The sequence below is a fragment of the Hipposideros armiger genome, unplaced genomic scaffold (assembly GCF_001890085.2).
Source record: "Hipposideros armiger isolate ML-2016 unplaced genomic scaffold, ASM189008v1 scaffold_253, whole genome shotgun sequence".
NCBI classification, from domain to species: domain Eukaryota; kingdom Metazoa; phylum Chordata; class Mammalia; order Chiroptera; family Hipposideridae; genus Hipposideros; species Hipposideros armiger.
The window spans coordinates 647,348-662,625 of NW_017731603.1; the positions used below are offsets into that span (position 1 = coordinate 647,348).

Sequence of the window (15,278 nt, forward strand, 5' to 3'; positions counted from 1 at the left end):
AGGCAAAACATGGAAATGGGGACTATGTGGTGTTTCTGTTAGAGAAAAATAAATAACAATAATGGCATTCAATACCTAGCAATAGATTCTATGCGCCAAGTATCATTTTAAGTGCTTTAATTGTATCATCTCATTTAATCTTTATGATAGTAGAATGAAATAGGTGCTGTTATTATCTTCATTGTGTGGATGAGGAAACCAAAGCCCAGGGGTGTCAAGTAGTCTGCCCACGGTCACATAGCTATGAGTGAGAGAACCATACAAGTCTATATTTTTCACTCTTTCCAAATACTCTGGATCCCCAAGACAAAGTGACTGAGGCCCAGAGAAAGAGTATCTTCAAATCTTTTCCTGTGTCAGTGACACAGACAGGAAATAAAAAGCCACCCAAGATTCCCAATGCCCCAGAGCCTCAGTTTCCACAACAGTATCTCATGGGGTTTATCTGGTATGTCTCTGCAGGACAGTCCGGCTCTGACATTCTGGATCAATGGTTGTCTAACGCCTGCTACGAGTGAACGAGATGGGACTTTTATTTTTGTAAGGGACAGGCTGTAAGCTCTTGGATGGGAGCAACCATGGGTCTTCTCACAAATCTCACCGTCATGTTGGCAAAAGGCTGGGGGTCAGGGCCAAGGACTCCGCTTGTGGCTCTCTCATCAGCTCCCTGGGCTGTTAGTTCGGGGCCTTTAGCTCCCTGGATCAGTTCCTTTCCCTCTACAAGCCTTGTCTTTGCCATCTGTCACCTGAGGGGTGGCCTAGACCATCTCTCAGCTGTCCTCCCCGCTTTCAACTCTGAAAAACTCCATGATGCCAGATGCTTATAAAGATCTGTTGAGTTGCAGTGATGAATTTTGTTGTCCGTCTCTGGACTCTCAGGTTGATGGGTGGGGAGATTCCTGAACAGGGGACCTTTCCGTGTGGTGCCCATTGATGGGGATGGAGGAGTGAGGGGATGGAAGGGGTGGGGGAAGGTGGACACTATTTGCTCTTTACTAGGGCAATGGGAGAGGTCGCTGGGGAGGAGCAGGAAGAAGCCAGGCTGGAGACTCTGAGGTTTGCCAAAAAGGGGTGTGTGGAGAGCTCCTGAATTATTGGCTGCATGTGGGTGTATGAAAGGTAATGGCCCTTGACCAGGGGATGAGGGCTGAGATATCTGGCCACGGAGGAATAGTGGGCTGGAACCTACAAATGCTTTTTTTTTTTCCCTTCCGTTTTTAATTAGAACATTCAATCCAAGGAAATCTGTTCTCTACCGGAACAGTCTTCATGGAGGTTTGCTTGGAGGAATTTCCTTATCTGTTTCTCAACCGGAAAAGCTGTGGGTGGAGGTGTGTGCGTGTGTGTATGATAGGCTCCATGTGAGTTCAAGGGGATGGTGTGTGTGTGTGTGTGTGTGTGTGTGTGTGTGTGTGTGTGTGTGTTGGGGGAGACTTGAGATGGAGATTTGTCCTTGTGGGTGCTGGCTGCCTGCTGCGCTGTGGGAAGATGGAGGTGTAGCTGGGTGTGAGCTATGCAGTCTAAAATCAGTTAAGTGGATTTCTCAAGGTGGAAGTAGGAAACCTTGACTCTGGAAAGCCTGGCTCACCTGTGAACTTCATTCTCAGTGGAGGGGAGGGACCCTGTGGCAGACCTGAGGTTATACCCTCCTGCCAACCCCCTTCAGTTCAGAGTAGGGGTAGGCCCTGTGCTGTGTGACTCTTCACTGTTTGTATCTCCTTGTGTGGGAGGTGTGTTTGTGTGCCTGTGTATACTTGCGGGGGGTGGGGGTGGGGGGTGGTACGGTGGTGTCATTGATTAAGTGTATAGGTGTGTGCAGGGAGAGCTCTGTACCTGAAACCACCAAGGGGTTGCTTCCAAGCCCTTCAAATGCCTGGGAGAAGAGCCCCTTCTCTCCCCTGCCACAGAGCCAAGCAGTTCAAATTTGGTAGAGAGAGAGTAATTAGGGTTCACCTGATTTGGACTAAGCTGAGCTTACAGATGGGTACAGAGGGGCCAAGAGAGCCCCAAGGTTGAAAGGGCAAGGAGGGATTTTCTCCCTACCCAGTGAAGCACTGGGGTCAGGGAAGGGGGGCAGCAGAGGAGCCAGCCTTGTGGGAGAGGGATGAGCACAGGTTATTAAGTCTGTTTTCTTCTTTTGTGGGACTGGATTAAGTAGGTTAGGGTCACTAGGGCTAGTCCCCCAGGGAGGTGGCAATCCTAGACGTTTTGGCTCCACTTGTGTGCAAGCTTGAGGATGGCCAGGGTAGCAGATCCAGTCTCAGCCTGGCAAAAAAATCCATTCCTGGTTTTTACACACACCAGCCGGCCTTTCCGAGACCATCTTAGTGTCGAATCCCGAGCTGACGCCCTCGAGCCGCCACCAATTGGAAAACATGGACTGGATTTCCACGACTTTTGAAGCGGAGTCAATGAGCACCTCGGAGGAGGTGGCGGGCTCTGAGGCCTTGCCGGGTTCGAAGCCGCTGTCACCCGGAGCGCACGGGCCGAGGGTGTCGCGCAGTGAGGCGGCATCCGCAGGATCGAAGAGCCCAGCTGGAGGGCGTCGTGCCCTCCCCACGGGAGCTGCGGGCGGGTGGGGCGCAGGGCGGCGGCGGTGCCCTCGGGGCGGCTCCTGGCGGCGGCGGGCGCGGGCTGCAGTGCGGCACGCGGCCGGCAGCGGGCAGCAGCGGGTGCAGGCGGCCCCGGCTCCGCGGCTCGGTGCAGCCCGCGCGGCCCCCGCCCTCGGACCCGCCCCCGGGGGTCGCCCGGCCCCATGCCCTGCAGCCGCGGCGGAGCAGCGCGCGGCCGCGGGCGGCTCTGAGGAGCCCGGAAGGAGCCGGCGACGAGGGGACCATGTACCGGGACCCGGAGGCGGCCAGCCCAGGTAAGCGCGGCCCCGCGCGGGCTGGGGCGCCCCGCACCGGCGGGCCGGACGGCGGCAGCGCCGGGCGCCGTCTCGGAGCCCTAGCCCGGGGCTGCTGTCCGCCAGAGCCGCGCAGACTCTCCCCCCCACACACACACACACACAACCCCCTCTCAGGGTCATCCCAGCCCCGGGGCGCGGGCTTGAACGGCAGCGGTTCAGACCCCAGTCCCCCGCAGTCAGGGCACTGCCAGGCTGGATGCCCGGTGCCGGCTTCGCAGTGTCCCCACAAGGGCTTCCTCCCCCCGCCCCTAGCAGCCCAAGGACAACGTGTGTGGTGGAGCGAGGAGCCGCTGCCCCCGCAGGAGCCGGGCAGTGCCTTCAGAGGCATCCCCGGGTCCCCAGCACCAGTGCCCCGGAGGGTGCCAGCGCTGGGGGACCCTGGGACAAGAATGCGGGCAGCTTTAGACCAAGGTTGTGGGCACAGGGAAGCGGAGTGACATCGGCGGTGCCAACTGAATTGAGAGGGTGCCAGGGGGCAAGTGGGAATCTGGTGCAGCAGCAGGGGAGGGGGCTTGGGGAGGGACCGCAGGAGCGTTGAGGAGGGAGGCAGGAGTACCTAAAGGGAAAGGGCTGAGATCGAGGGGGGTGGGGGTGCTAGGGGAATTTTCTCCTGGGCTTGGGGAGGGGGAAAGCCGAGCACCCCAAACTCACTCCAGTCCTGTCCAGGGAAGGAGGGGGAGGGGCCGTGCTTCTTTGCATTTCTCTGGAGCTGGAGCCGGGGGAGTGGCCTGGAGCCCACGTCTGCTCAGCATCCTGGCATCTTCAAAGCCAAGCCAGGAACCTTTCCTCTTTCCTGGGGCAATTGCTCTGCCATCTCCTCCTTGGCTTACGACACCTCTTCTGGCAGTGCCCACCTGTAGGCAGGTCCTCTGCATTTCCTGCCAGGCTCAGTCTTAGCTCCCACCTGGGGTGCCCCACCCCAGACCCAGCACCTCAGGCTGCCAGTTCTGGCAGCAGGGTCTCAGTTTCTGGGTTTCTCTCTGGTGCTAAAAGCATGACACCCCAGCCTGAGGACTTGCTCCCACATGAGAGCCTTTGGGCGTACTGCTGCAGATGTCCTGAGGGCAGGGGTGTTGCGGGGAAGGCACAGCTCTAAGACCCTCCACAGAAGGGACTGGAGCCCCAAGGCTTTGAGGGCAGTCCAGTGGGCGCCTGCTGTGCTCTTTCCCTCTGGGGCAGCCTCAACCTGTACCTGACTCCTGAAAAGTCTGCTCTCACCCCAGTCAAGCCATTGCAGCCCAACACTGAAGGGTACCTACTGGTGCCAGGCATTGCACTCACTCAGTGCTTGGGTATAAGGGTGGAAGAGACTCAGCCTCCCTCTCTAGACCCTCACGCCCACCTATGAATGTCCTCTAGGTGATTACTAAAGGGACATTACCTTTGGAGACCTGTCCCTTCATCTGTCTGGACCCAGGTCACCTACCCTGGCATCTTCTCCCAAAGGGCTGCCAGCTTCAGCACTTGGACCAAGGGCAGAGGCATTCTCGTGCTTGGATCCCCCTCTCAGAAGCCAATAGCTTACTCAGTTCAGAGACCAGCTCTGGAGGATGAGGATGGAAGGGGGGATGCAGTAAGGACACTCTCCTCCCCGTGCGTGGCCAGGCTGGCAGCCTTCCCTCTCGTGTTAGGCCAGTGGCCTGGGGCCGTGCCCTTGTCCTCTCTCCCCTCCTTCCCTTTCAGCCCTGGGTACCGTGACATCACCCCTCCTCCCAGCACCTCTGCCTTCTCCATGGAGGCCAACTTGATGTGCTTGGCATCTCCTGGGCAAAGGGCCTGGAGTCCAGTGCTGGCAGCCCCTAGAGCTTTCCCTCTCCTCCCTCAAATGGGCCTCCCTGTCTGGGGTGGACGCCTGTCTTGCCCACTCCCACTGCAGTTGCCGGGCCCACCAGTGCCATGGCAGGGGCAGCTCCGGGAAACAGGCTGGCCTGAGGTCTACTCTCTGGTGGGGGCACTGGGCTGGGTGGGGTCAGTCATAGGCTGCAGACAGCAGGGTCTGCTTTTGCTCCTAGTCCCCTGGGGATCTCTGAGGGGCCAGAGACCTCACTCTGGCCTCTGTGCCCCCTGGCATCCCTGCCCACCTCCTATAACTCCTACAGCTACAGGCTAGACTTCCCCTCTCCCTCAGCTCATCCCAGGCCCCCCAGAATCTGCTCTTCTAGCCAAGGCTATATGTCCCCCCTTTTCTGTTCCCCCATATTTCCTTTGTCTGGCACCAGGTGGGAGTGAGATATGCAAGTTGTTCAGGCCAGCTCCTCTGGTCCCCCAAGGGCCAGCACCTTTTATATTCTAATGCCTTCATCCCACTCCCAGGAACACCTGTGGCCCAATCCTTTTCATTCTTTTAATTTCCTGTCCTCTCCTGCTCCCCCATGTCCCAGGCTGGTTCCCTGGGGTCCCTGTGCTACCCCCACCCTCATCCCACTCACTCTACAAGTCCCTGTAGGGCTCAGCCTACTGCTAAGACCCTCACCCGACAGGTAGTTCCCTCTCTGCCTGGGCTCCTAGCCCCCAGGAAGTACCCTCTCAGATCAAGGCTGAAGCAAGGGACTATGGGAAAAAGCGGGAGCCCAGTGAAGAATGCAGACTCTTCTGCTCCAAACTCTGCCCAGCCTCTCCCAACCGTGCCTGCAAACTCACTTCTGCCCCTTTCCCTAGACACAGATTCCCCTCCCTGCCTTTCGCTTTCATCCTCCATTCCTCCCGAAGCTGGCCTGTCCAGGCCTTTCTGTGTCCCTCTGTGCCTGTCCCCAGGCCAGGCAGGGCCTCGGCAGGCCTGCAGGGGTCAGCGTTGCAGTGGGCAGGCAGGACGGCAGCAGGGAAGAAGGGAGGGAGAGGTGACCTTGCGGTGAGCCGAGTGAGCAGGGCCAGAGAGGGAAGGCCTGGGCCTGTGCAGCAGTGCGGGGCGAGAAGTCAGGTCCTGAGGGCTGCCTGCCCTGCCCCGGCCCTCTTCCAGCTCGTCCCTGGGAGCAGCAGTGCTTGAGGTCTCATCTGTTCCACCTGTTAGTGAGCTCTGCCCCCTACAGCAGCTCTGTTGGCAGGTCATTCCTGTCCATAGGTAGTATGGGGGGCACACTGCATGGGTCGGGGGGCTTGGCAGTGTAGGTTTTTCTCAAGGCAGAAGGATCCACAACATTGCCCAGGCAAGTTAGGGGCAGTGGGTGATGTGTGGGGCAGGAATTAGGGGTATGGCCGAAAGGGCAGAACAGGGGTGTGCTCTGAGGATCATCAGGGTCAGGGACCAGGGCTAGGGTATGGGATAGTCCAAGGAAATCTGACTGTCTAACTGTTTCACTGACAAACTCTCCTCACACCATCATCTACCCATCCATCCCTCCCTCCCCCACTTGCTCCATCTGCACAGGCCCGAACCTCCCTGGCCTGCATCCTGGGCTTGGGTCAGAGTCTGGGACTGAGGATCAAATGATCTCCCAACAGGCCATGGCCTGGAGGGGTGCCTGGGGCTGAGCAGGTCTGAAATGCAGGGCGGGCGGGATGGCTTCTATGGGACTTGGGTCAGGGTAGCCAGTGCTCCCAAGCTAGAGTGTCTCTCATACAGACAGGACCCCTTGGCCTTGGGTCATGCCGTTCGGTGGCCTTGTGGGGACAGCTTGATCAATGGGTTGGGTGCTCAAGGACTGTGGGATGGTGGGGAGGGAGATAGCCTCAAAGCCCCTCCTAGTTGGTTAAGAGAGATGAGAACAGGCTGGATTAGGGTGGGAAGACAGAGGCCAGCAGGTGACAGGTGAGGGACAGCTGGAAGGTAGGGGAACAGGTGGGTGTCAGCTGAGCAAAGACAGGCCAGGCCCTGGGCAGCTGGGCCCTGCCCCTGGCTGATCCCAAGCTCAGGCAAGGGGCACAGAAGGCGACATGCAGTGCCGGTGGAGGGCTGTCCTCTTCCCCGCTCCAGCCCTGCTACTGCAGAGAGTCTTTAAGGAAGACAGAGGAGGAGTGGGTGGTTTCCCCCTCCTTTTCCCCCACCCCCACTCCCTGCCCACCCCCTATTCTCTCAGGGACTTTGAATTCTTATTGAATCTGATGGACCGTTTTCAATAACTGCTTCCCCCAGGGGAGTGAGGCCCGAAAAGCTGGAAGAGGAGTGGTGAAGGGGGACTCATGGGGGTGGGGGGAGGCCCAGTCCCACGCAGGGGACTCTTGGCTGCAAGGGGAGTCGACTGCACAGAGGCACTGAGGCCTCCCAGGTGGGCACAGGCAGCCACGCGTGGAGCCAGTGCCCTGCACCATGGGCAATGCTTGGTAGGTGGCACAGGCGGCTGGTAAGGTCAGCTCTCTCTGTTGGGGCGGTCACTGGCCTGGCCAGGTGCCGGAGCCAGCCTGTGCCAGGCCCAACCCTAGTGCCCGCCTCCCTTGCCAGGGAACCCCGGCCAGTGGTGCCAGGCGGACTGTGCCAGTTCCATGGACATGGAAGTCCCTGACCTTCCAGGCAGCAGGGGCAACCTTGCTGGGCCCTGTCCAACTTGTGTCTGGAGGGCAGGGCTTTGGTCTCACCCAGCAGAATTCCCCAAGGGTTGAAACAGAGTTGGCAGACAGCATGGGACCTGTGGAAGGGGCTGGACGGCGCCCAGAGCTGGCGCCTGGCGTTCTGGACCCAGTTGGTTGGAAGTTGGGCTGGCACATCAGGCCTGTACTGGGGCGGGGGGCGAGGGGGGAAGCGCTACAGCTTCCACCTGGCAGGTCCCTCGGAAGAGGTGTGTCACCTGTGGGGCAGGGCTCAGAGCCAACGTGTACCATGGTTGTGTGTGGGGCCATAGCGCTGGTGGAAAGGGAGGGTGGGGTCAGTGGGGAGAAGCACTGTGCTGTGTGTGTACCTACATGCCGAGCAGTACGGGTGGCAGCTGGACGGTTGCCGTAATAGCTGCGCTCATCTGAGTGCTGTGCCCGCTGTAAACAGCAGCTAATGAGTGTATTTGTAGCGAGGTGCGTGGAGGTGCGCAGGGAGCTGTGACGGGAAGCGTTGGGGGAGGGCGCCTCCCCAGGCCTGGGGCCCTGTACCTAGCTAGGCGGGGCCTGTGCCCTCCAGAGACCCTGCCTGCCCCCTGCCACACCCTCCCACCTGCCAGTTTGGCTGCCTCTGAGGCTCCATCTGCTAGGAGCAGGGCTTCACCTGGCTTCGAGGCATGCACAGGTGTGGACGTGGGGTGTTAGAGCTTCGATGTGTACAAATGCAGCCATTTCCACTACTGCGTGTGGGTCAGTCAGCACGCATGTGCTTGTGCCTGGGTCTAACTAGGCACATCTCTGTGTTTGTGACTCTGTCTGCCTGTGTGCGTGTATGTATGCACCCCTCCCTCAGAGCCTGAGTGGAAGACTGTCCCCCACTTCCACCTTGGCAGTGGCCCTGTTCCTTCAATGCCCTTCCTGGAGTGCAGAATGCTGGGGGCTCTTGGGCTGGCTGGGGGAGAAAAAGGAGGGACCCGTTCTGCTCATCAGAGAAGACAGGAGGGAGCGGTCCGAGCTGCCGCCCCAGGGGCTCCCATGGTTGCTGCTTGCATCAGAGAACGGGAAGAACCTGGGGCCTACAGAGCGCAGCCAGCCCTCTGGTTCTGGAGCCCCAGAAGGCCCCAGAATGAAAGCGGAGGGGTGCCAAGGGGTCGGTCCTAGCAGGTGGGGGGGGGTCTCACAGTGCTGGTGGGTGCAGCGTGCACCCTGCCCCCAGCCAGAATAGGGTGGTTTGGGGTGTGGGAGTCCACGAGGGGCGCCTGCGTGAGGCCCTGCACGAGGGGAGCGGAGGAGAGAGCTGTGTGGCTAATGTGTCCAATTAAATTACTTCAAACCCTGCCGCGGCAGCTGCTCCCGGCGGGGCCCTGGGTACAAATTGGATCCGTCTCATTACCACAGGGTAGTGTCAGCGGGGCCAGAGAGCGGTGGCCAGCTCAGCACACAGAGGGCCCTCTTCCACTCTGCCCATCCTGGACCTACTGTAACCCCCTTGAGCATTTGCTCACTCCAGCGCTCCTCAGGTTCCCCACATCCACCAGGTTCAAATATTGGGGGTTCCCTGTGCACCTCTGTACTATCCTGGCCCACATCCCTGGCAGCTCAAAGGCCCCTTGAGCCCTCATTTACTTTCTCTAGGATTGGGGATTTCATGATTTATAGGGGGGCCAACCTAAGGAAGCCCTCTCAAGTTACCCAACCCACCCTGCAATAATAACAATAGTGCAATAAATCCAGCAAGTTCTTATTGTGGAGCGCTCAGTATTACTTAAGCAGGTACATCTGTGCAGCAGAGGGTGGCTTGCTTAAGCTAGGTCTCTGGGGTCAAACAGCCAACCGCATCCTGGCAGAGACGCTTGCTGCTGTGTTCCTGGAGCAAGTTATTTCACCACCCTGGCCTCAGTTTGCTCCTCTGTTAAATGGGTATGATGATGGCTCTGACCTCCCATGGGGTTGGAGGATGAGGCAAGATCAGGCGGAAAACGTCTTGCAGAGAGCCCAACATATAGTAAGCACTCAGCCAACAGCAGCTGTGATCAGCATTAGCCTGCTTCAAGTGACTGGTGTGTGGGATGAGGGTTCCGGAAGCTGGAGGAGGACATGGTTCTGCTTCAGCCCCGGTGGAGGAGGAGGAGGAGGAGGAGAGGGCTCCATCTAGACGGTGTCAGCCCGTTACCGTCAGAACGGCTGGAGGGGGAGCTTGCAGTTAAAAGTCAGTGTGAGATTCCAGCCGTCCTACAGACCCAGGAGTGTGAGCTTTGGGCCCAGGGCCTTGGGTCTTGAGGAAGGATAAGAGCTTGCCATGTGAGCGAGCAAGGGCCAGGCATCCGGTGTGGTGGGGACAGCACACACGATGGCCTGGAGGTGTGACATGTCTTGGTCCGTTGAGGCAGCGTTGAGTTGTGGATGTGGCTGGAAGGGGGGGCCTTTGGAGGGCAGTTGGAGGAGTTAAGACTTGGGAGAGGTAGGATGGGCCAGATTATGATGGTCCTGGCCTTCTGAAATAGGAAAACTGGATTTTTATTTTATTTTATTATTATTATTTTTTAATGAGAACAATGGAGAGCCATGGATGGCTTTCAAGCAGATCTCTATAAAGAACTTGAATGCTGCGACAGTGTGGAGGGTCTCACCTGTACAGGGCTGAGTCTAAGACACCCACACCGGGAGGTCTGCAGTGTGTAGCCAGACTGGGGTCCTGCCCTTCAAAAGCTTGTGGTAGATAATGGGCCGTCAGGGGGCAGCCTGATACAGATGGGCATGGATAGACACCCCCAGGATGTTTCCCTAGGGAGCTCAGGTATCATAGAAAGCCTTCCGGGGAGGGATGTAGAACCACGGTAGGCAGGCCCAGGGCCCAGTGGACACAGGTAATGCGCCTGAGGATTGGCTGTGCACCCTGCCCCCACGTGGGCATCAGGGCTAGACCCGGGAGGAGACACACAGTTCACACTCCAGCTGCCAGGTCTGAGCTCCAGAGCCCCACCAGAGCCACCCTGTTTCCACAGGTGGGCGGTCCCACCTCCCTGTGCCCACGGCCCTGGTACAGGGGCCCATTCCCAGCGGGGCATGGGGACATCATCCCACTTCCCTAGGGCGTTGTCCCAGGACAAACACCTCACACTTAGCGGCTGGCAACACGTGCGCTTTTATATTTGGGTCCGTGTGCACATATGACGCGTATGCGAGCCTTGCAACAGGAAGCAGGGAGGCAGAGATGGCCTCCATTGTCGCACACCTTAGCTGGGGATTCGCTCCCCTGGGGAAGAGAGTTAGGCAGGCGCCAGAGAGCCTGATGCCGGGATGAACTGCAGGCTTCTTCGCGGTGAGGGAAGCAGCCCAGGGAAGGGGAGGTTAGGAGCATGTGCAGGTCAGGGAACGCGGCCAGGAAGACGCTTCCTAGCAGGGTTTGGTGGGTCCTCAGACCACCGTGTCCTTCACAGGCATCATTTCGTTTCATCTTCACAGCAGTCCTGTAAGGGAGATATCATTATCCCTGTGGCGCAGATGAGGAAACTGAGGCCCAGGGAGGTGGAGTGTCTCCCCAGGTCACTCAGTAGAGCAGGGATGAGATTTCAAGTGAGCCTCACTTCAAAGCCTAGGTCTTCACCACTGGCCCACACTGCCTCGTGCCTCCCTTATCCCAGTAGGATCCGAGCCAGCCTGTCTCTCGGCCCATCACTTGGAAGGGAGTGCTGGGAATTGTTACTGGCTACAGAGCTAGACTCAGAGGGTGTCCCCAGCGCTTCCTCAGTGCTTGAGATGTCCCCTGAAACCTTTGTTCTCTGGTTCCTGGAGTGGGGTGGAGCCTCCTTCTCACCCCGTCTCCTGCCCCTCTACAGGCACCAGGGAAGGATCCTCTCACTGAAGGGGAGGCACCCCTCACTCCCTGCTTGGCCACGGAGGAGCCTGATGAATTGGCTGTGTGCCCCCCCAACCCCATTCCTCCCTCTCCAGCCCCCGCCTGGTTGGGGAGGTGCGAAGGGAGCGATTTCACAGCCTGTCAGCTGAGGCCTAAAAATACCCAGAACTCCGAGATGCTTGGGCAGGGGGAGGCGAGAGCAGGGACCAGGGATGAGGTAGTGGGGGTGCAGTGGTAGCTTGGCCAGAGAAGCCCTTACAATACCACAGTCCTGCTTGGGAGGGATGGACAGAGGTCCCCAGGTTCCCCATCTGGCCCCATATCTGGCAATGATACAGGGCGGGGGGGCCATCTCTAGGGTCTCAAGAGCTCAGCTCTGGCACTCAGGCCTAAGGGAGGGCTTAGTCTCAGATAGGAACTGTGGACCCCAGATCCCCCAGAGCATCCAGTCAATGCCTCTTTCTCCCTCTCCACCCCCGGGTTGGCTGGCATCTTTGGGCCGTGGGAGCTGGGCCTGTGCCTGCTTCCTCCCTGGAGAAGGTGCCTGCTTCTGTTAGGGGAGAGGCGTGAGGAAGGCAGCATGGATGGGGGTGCCGGCAGGTGTGTGATGTGACGTGCGAGCCACCCAGGCACTAGAGGGGGGCAGAGGAGAAAGGGTGTGGTGGCCCACGTCACAGTCATATGGCTGTGTGCTGAAGTATGACACAGGGCCCCCACGAGTGAGCCAGTGCCCAGAAAGGGGGACAGTGTGTGCGTGTGTATGGACCTGCTGGAGTTGACCTGTTCTTGGTGCTAGAATGCTTATGGAAATGTATGACTGAACGTGACTATTCCAAACAGCAATTGGGTGAAGTTACAGGAGCAGGTGTGGAAATAAACACATGTTGTGTTATACAGACACATGATGGTGTGTGTGTGCTTCTCACGGGGAAACATGATGGCATGTGTGCCTGTGCAGAGGGATATAAGCAGACCTCTCTGGGGCACCAAACAGGGGCTGAGAAAGTCATTTGAGAGATAATGTGACGTGGCAGCCAAAGCAGGGACTCTGGATCAAAAGTAATGGGGTTCAAATCTCCGATTGTCCATGTATTGATTAGCTTTGTGATCTTGGGCAAGTTAATTAACCTTTCATTGCTGCATTTCCCCATCTGTAAAATGGAGACAATAATAGCACCTACTTCAGAGGGTGGCTGGGAAGATTCTATGAGTTAATGTATGTAAATTGTCTAGAACCCAACCTGTTACAGAGTTAGCACCATATGTGTACTAGCTCTTAGTATCTGGTCTCCTCCCCTTTGATGTTGTAGGTGGGAGTCCCAAGTTCAGAGAGGACAAATGACCTGCCCAATGTCACACAGTAAGTTAGTGGCAGAGCCAGGACTAGAACTCAGACTTCGGTGCCTTAAGACAGGGCTTATTCAAGTCTAGGACTTCCTTACACTGCCCCCCGCCTTAGGGCCACAAGGAGCCCCACAACTCAGGATTGTAACCCTACTGACATCTGGGGCCTAGATACTGCCAGGGCTGGGCTGGGACCTTGGGAACCCAGGAATTTGAGCATCATTAGATAATGCTGGGGTGGAGGGGTCCTTAGGGCAGTGGCCAGCTGCCTGAGTTAGCACCATTGGCACTGGTTAGCCTGTGAACTTGGCCAACTACTCAATCCTCCTGAGTCAGTTTCTTCCCTCTAATGGAATAATAGTAATACACACTTTATGGCGTTATTGTGGAGATTAAATGAGAGCCTTCATGTAACATTGTAAGTGGCTGGAACACTGTGCTTAGTAAGCATTCAATAATGTCAGCTGCAATTATAACCCATGTGGAACCCAGTGCTCCCATCAGTGGTGACTTCCTGTGCTTCCCTTCCAGACCCTGACTACCCTTGCTCACTTCCGCCAGTTACCCCACACTCCACAGGGCTTAAACTGATCAGAGACTGACTTGCTGGCAATCAAGACCTGTCTTTGTCTCCTGTTATTATTGGCTTTGCCCAGGAAGGGACAGGACTCCCCAGTGGGACTTAGCTCCCGAGCCCTCCATATCTGTTCTCGTCGTTCACTTGCTACGTAGCCTTGTACAAGCTCCCTTTCCTCTCTCGGCCTTGATCTTACCTCCGGAAAGTCCCACAGACTCCTGGTCGTGTTGCCGTGGGACTCAGGAGGGTCCCTGGCTCAGCCCACTGGAGAGCGTGGCAGGTTGGCAGGAAGAGAGGTGGGCCGGCTGCCCTGGGTGAGTGGAGCATCTGGGCCTGAGCCGGCTGGTGGCCTGCCATCATGCCCGCCGGTACCTGTGGATGCGTAAGAGGGCACGCAGGCCCGACTGGCTGGGCACTGACATTGGGGGAGGCTCAAGGACAATGACGTAGAGAGAGCCCTTCTTGGGGCCCTGGGAGCTGCCACTTCAGCTGTCCCCCTCCGGCTGCCCTCCCCTTTTCCCCAGGGTTTTCCTTTAGCAGTTCCTCCTTCCTCTCTCCTTCCCCTTCCTGGAGTTTCCCAGTATCTCTGCCTCTTCCACTTCTGTAATCTGGGCCATTTTCCAGGGTGTTTTCTTCCTTCCTCTCCCTCTGCAGAGGGGCGCTCTCTCCCCACTCCTCTGTCTCTCTGTTTCCTGTGATTCCTCCTTTTTCCTTCCTACAACATGACACATGTCCTGGTTTCTCTGGCTCTTCCTGGCTCCCCCAGCTGCTCCTGAGCCTAGGTCTCTCTCACTCCGCATGACATGTCTAGGCTCCTTCCAGCTTCTTGTTCCCTGGCTCTCTGTCAGAGCCCCTCCCGCCCCAGCATCCCCGCCTCCCTTCTTCCAGTTCCTTGGAGCTCCTTACTCCTCTACCAGCCCCCACCCGCAAAAGTTTCCTGGCCTCCTTCAGCTGATGGGGCCGACCCAGGCAGTTTTTGTGGCTGGTGCTGCTACCCTGTACCCTTACCCCTGTGACTTGAGAAAAGGGGTCAGCCCAGGGCCGAGGGACTGGCAGCTTTGCCTCCTAATTAGCAGGAAGTAATTGCCTGAAAAAAAAAATTCATTTAGAGTGAGACGTCGAGACTCCAAGTTAGAGCTGAGCCGACTGATAGGCCCTAGGGAGCAGGAGGAGGGAAGTAGCTCAGGTCAGGGGCTCAGGAAACCCCTCAGGAGATAAAGGCCCTTAGGACCCCCTCCCTGGTTTGCCCCAAGGACCCCAGCCCTGGGAAGGAGGACAGAGAGCACTGGGCTCAGAGTCCCTCCATCTGAGTTGCTCCACTACTTGCCGTGTAGCTTGGGACAAGCCACTTATTCCTTTGAGCCTTCGTTTTCTTCTCTCCTGTAAAATGAGAAGAGGGCCTCAGTAGCATGAGGGTTGATTTGGACAGTGGCTATCAAAGCACTTTGCAGGCTGTAAAGTGCTGTGGGTGTGTGAGGTATTACTGTCTTCCTCAGCTCTCAGCTGAGATGTGAGGCTGGTGCACGGATGGGTGGTCTTGGAAACACCTAAGGGGCAGCAGGTCTTCTGGAACATGGAAGGATGATGCGGTGGATTCAACTGACAAAAGGCAGACAGCAGTGGTTTCCCATGCCAGTCTCAATACTCACCAGCTGATCACCTCATCACTACGAACCCCGTTTTCATCATCTGTAGGCTACTGATCATGATGTTTCCTCCCAGGGGCCTTGTAAGGCTAAATGAGATAATGTTTGCAGAGCTCTTACCCCAGTGCTAGGTCTATAGTAAGTGCTCAATAAATGACATTAGCTATAGTATCTATTGTAATTAAAGGCTATTATCTTTACTCCCTGCCTGGATCCAGAGAAGCTGCGATTTAGATTGTTGTCTTCAGTTGGTTTTATTTGTTTTGCTTTTTTTTTTAAGGAGGTGAATTTTTATACCTAGTGAGGCTAATATCAAGCAGTCCCTAGAAACACCGAGCAGATCTGCTCCTCAAAGAACCCTCACCTGCAGGGTGGAGGCACAGGAGTAGCTGCAGCTGTGGCCTTCTCCCCAGACCCCCACGGTTTTTTAGGGAGGGGCTGTGGGCAAGTTTCTTATTTTGGTGGGTGTGAGGAAGGGAGCCT

General features: G+C 57.2%; 1 protein-coding gene across 9 annotated transcripts in view; it reads left to right on the plus strand.

The window, feature by feature from the left end:
• The first annotated feature begins 1,459 nt into the window (after positions 1-1,459).
• SYT7 (synaptotagmin 7) overlaps positions 1,460-15,278 on the plus strand; it is a 60,879-nt gene continuing 47,060 nt past the window's right edge. For 8 of the 9 annotated variants that reach the window (XM_019656027.1, XM_019656033.1, XM_019656031.1 and 5 more), the window contains exon 1: positions 2,689-2,866. In XM_019656027.1, the coding sequence (XP_019511572.1) occupies positions 2,836-2,866 (31 nt within the window). In that variant the 5' untranslated portion in view covers positions 2,689-2,835. Of the gene's footprint in view, positions 1,530-2,688; positions 2,867-15,278 lie in introns of those variants that run through there. The other variant, XM_019656028.1, reaches the window with a different exon arrangement.